We start from the raw sequence: 1,013 nt of genomic DNA on the forward strand, positions 1-1,013 counted from the left end.
AGAGCTCCGCTTGAAAGGTTTGTGTCGCGGATACGGTGATACAGGCGTGCCTGGCGCATGCCTTTACGACGGAACAAGAAGAGGTGATGGGGTTGCTACTTGGGGAGGTCACCGTGCATCACGGTTGTAGTACGACAGTTGCTGTTTCTTCAGAGACAGTGAAGGTGGCTACAACCGTCTCTCCTGCAATTTCCACAGGTGCCAAATCCTTCGGTGGGAATGTGAATGCTCCAACTCCAACACCAACGTCAACGTCCACCGTTCGCAAGCGTGCCAATGTGTGGGGTGCTTGGATTTTGCAGCGCAGTGTGAGGCGTGCCGACCGTGTTGAAATTGCCCCAGAGATGCTTGCCAGTGCCTCCGATGAGGCGGAGCGCTACACAAAACAGGTGGGACATCATACCCGCGTGATTGGGTGGTACCACAGCCACCCCCGCATCACGCCATACCCGTCGCAGGTTGACCTTCGCTCCCAGGGCTCGTACCAGCAGATGGAAAGCGGTTGGGTTGGTTTGATATTTAGCGTTTTTTACAGCGACGCGACGAACAGAAATAGCGTTTCTATTCACTGCTTTCAGACAGGTCCTGGCGAAACGCATGAGAAGGTTGAGATTGAGATTGTTCCTGTTGGAAGTATGCCGCTGAAGTCATTACCACCGTGCGAAGTCACGCACCGTCTTCTTCATGTATTTCGTTCCGAGGTCAATGCTGCGGTGGAGCTGGTTAGGCGGCGTTGCAAAGATGCCCCTGACGCAATGGCGGCAGCTTTTGCCCTACAAGAGGTTCAACTATATACTCTTGAGAAGTTGATTGCGCAGCCCACCTTGAGGCATCTAAGAGCTTGTATTTCCTATATGGAGCGTGAAGTGAAGCGTTTGGAAAAGGAGTTGGCTGCACAAAATTCTTGATAACTTTTTTTTTTTTTTTTTTGACGGGTGTTTTTTTTCCCCGTTCCTTTTCTGTTGTGGCATTTGGGTTGCCTGTTTGTTTCCCTTTACAGAGGGTGGAAGGGC

At 51.4% G+C, this 1,013-nt stretch overlaps 1 protein-coding gene across 1 annotated transcript, besides 1 other annotated feature; it reads left to right on the top strand.

Annotated features, from left to right (window-relative positions):
* Nucleotides 1–1,013: a sequence feature (areas not merged during assembly with more than two copies in the genome that could not be assigned to a particular haplotype).
* Tc00.1047053416143.10 (metallopeptidase, putative) lies at nucleotides 87–908 on the top strand (the record flags this gene model as incomplete). Its single annotated transcript, XM_797053.1, has 1 exon — nucleotides 87–908. One exon carries the CDS (start codon nucleotides 87–89, stop codon nucleotides 906–908), a length of 822 nt encoding a protein of 273 aa, XP_802146.1.

The sequence above is a fragment of the Trypanosoma cruzi genome, genomic scaffold, assembly GCF_000209065.1.
Source record: "Trypanosoma cruzi strain CL Brener 1047053516961 genomic scaffold, whole genome shotgun sequence".
Taxonomy (NCBI): Eukaryota; Euglenozoa; class Kinetoplastea; order Trypanosomatida; family Trypanosomatidae; genus Trypanosoma; species Trypanosoma cruzi.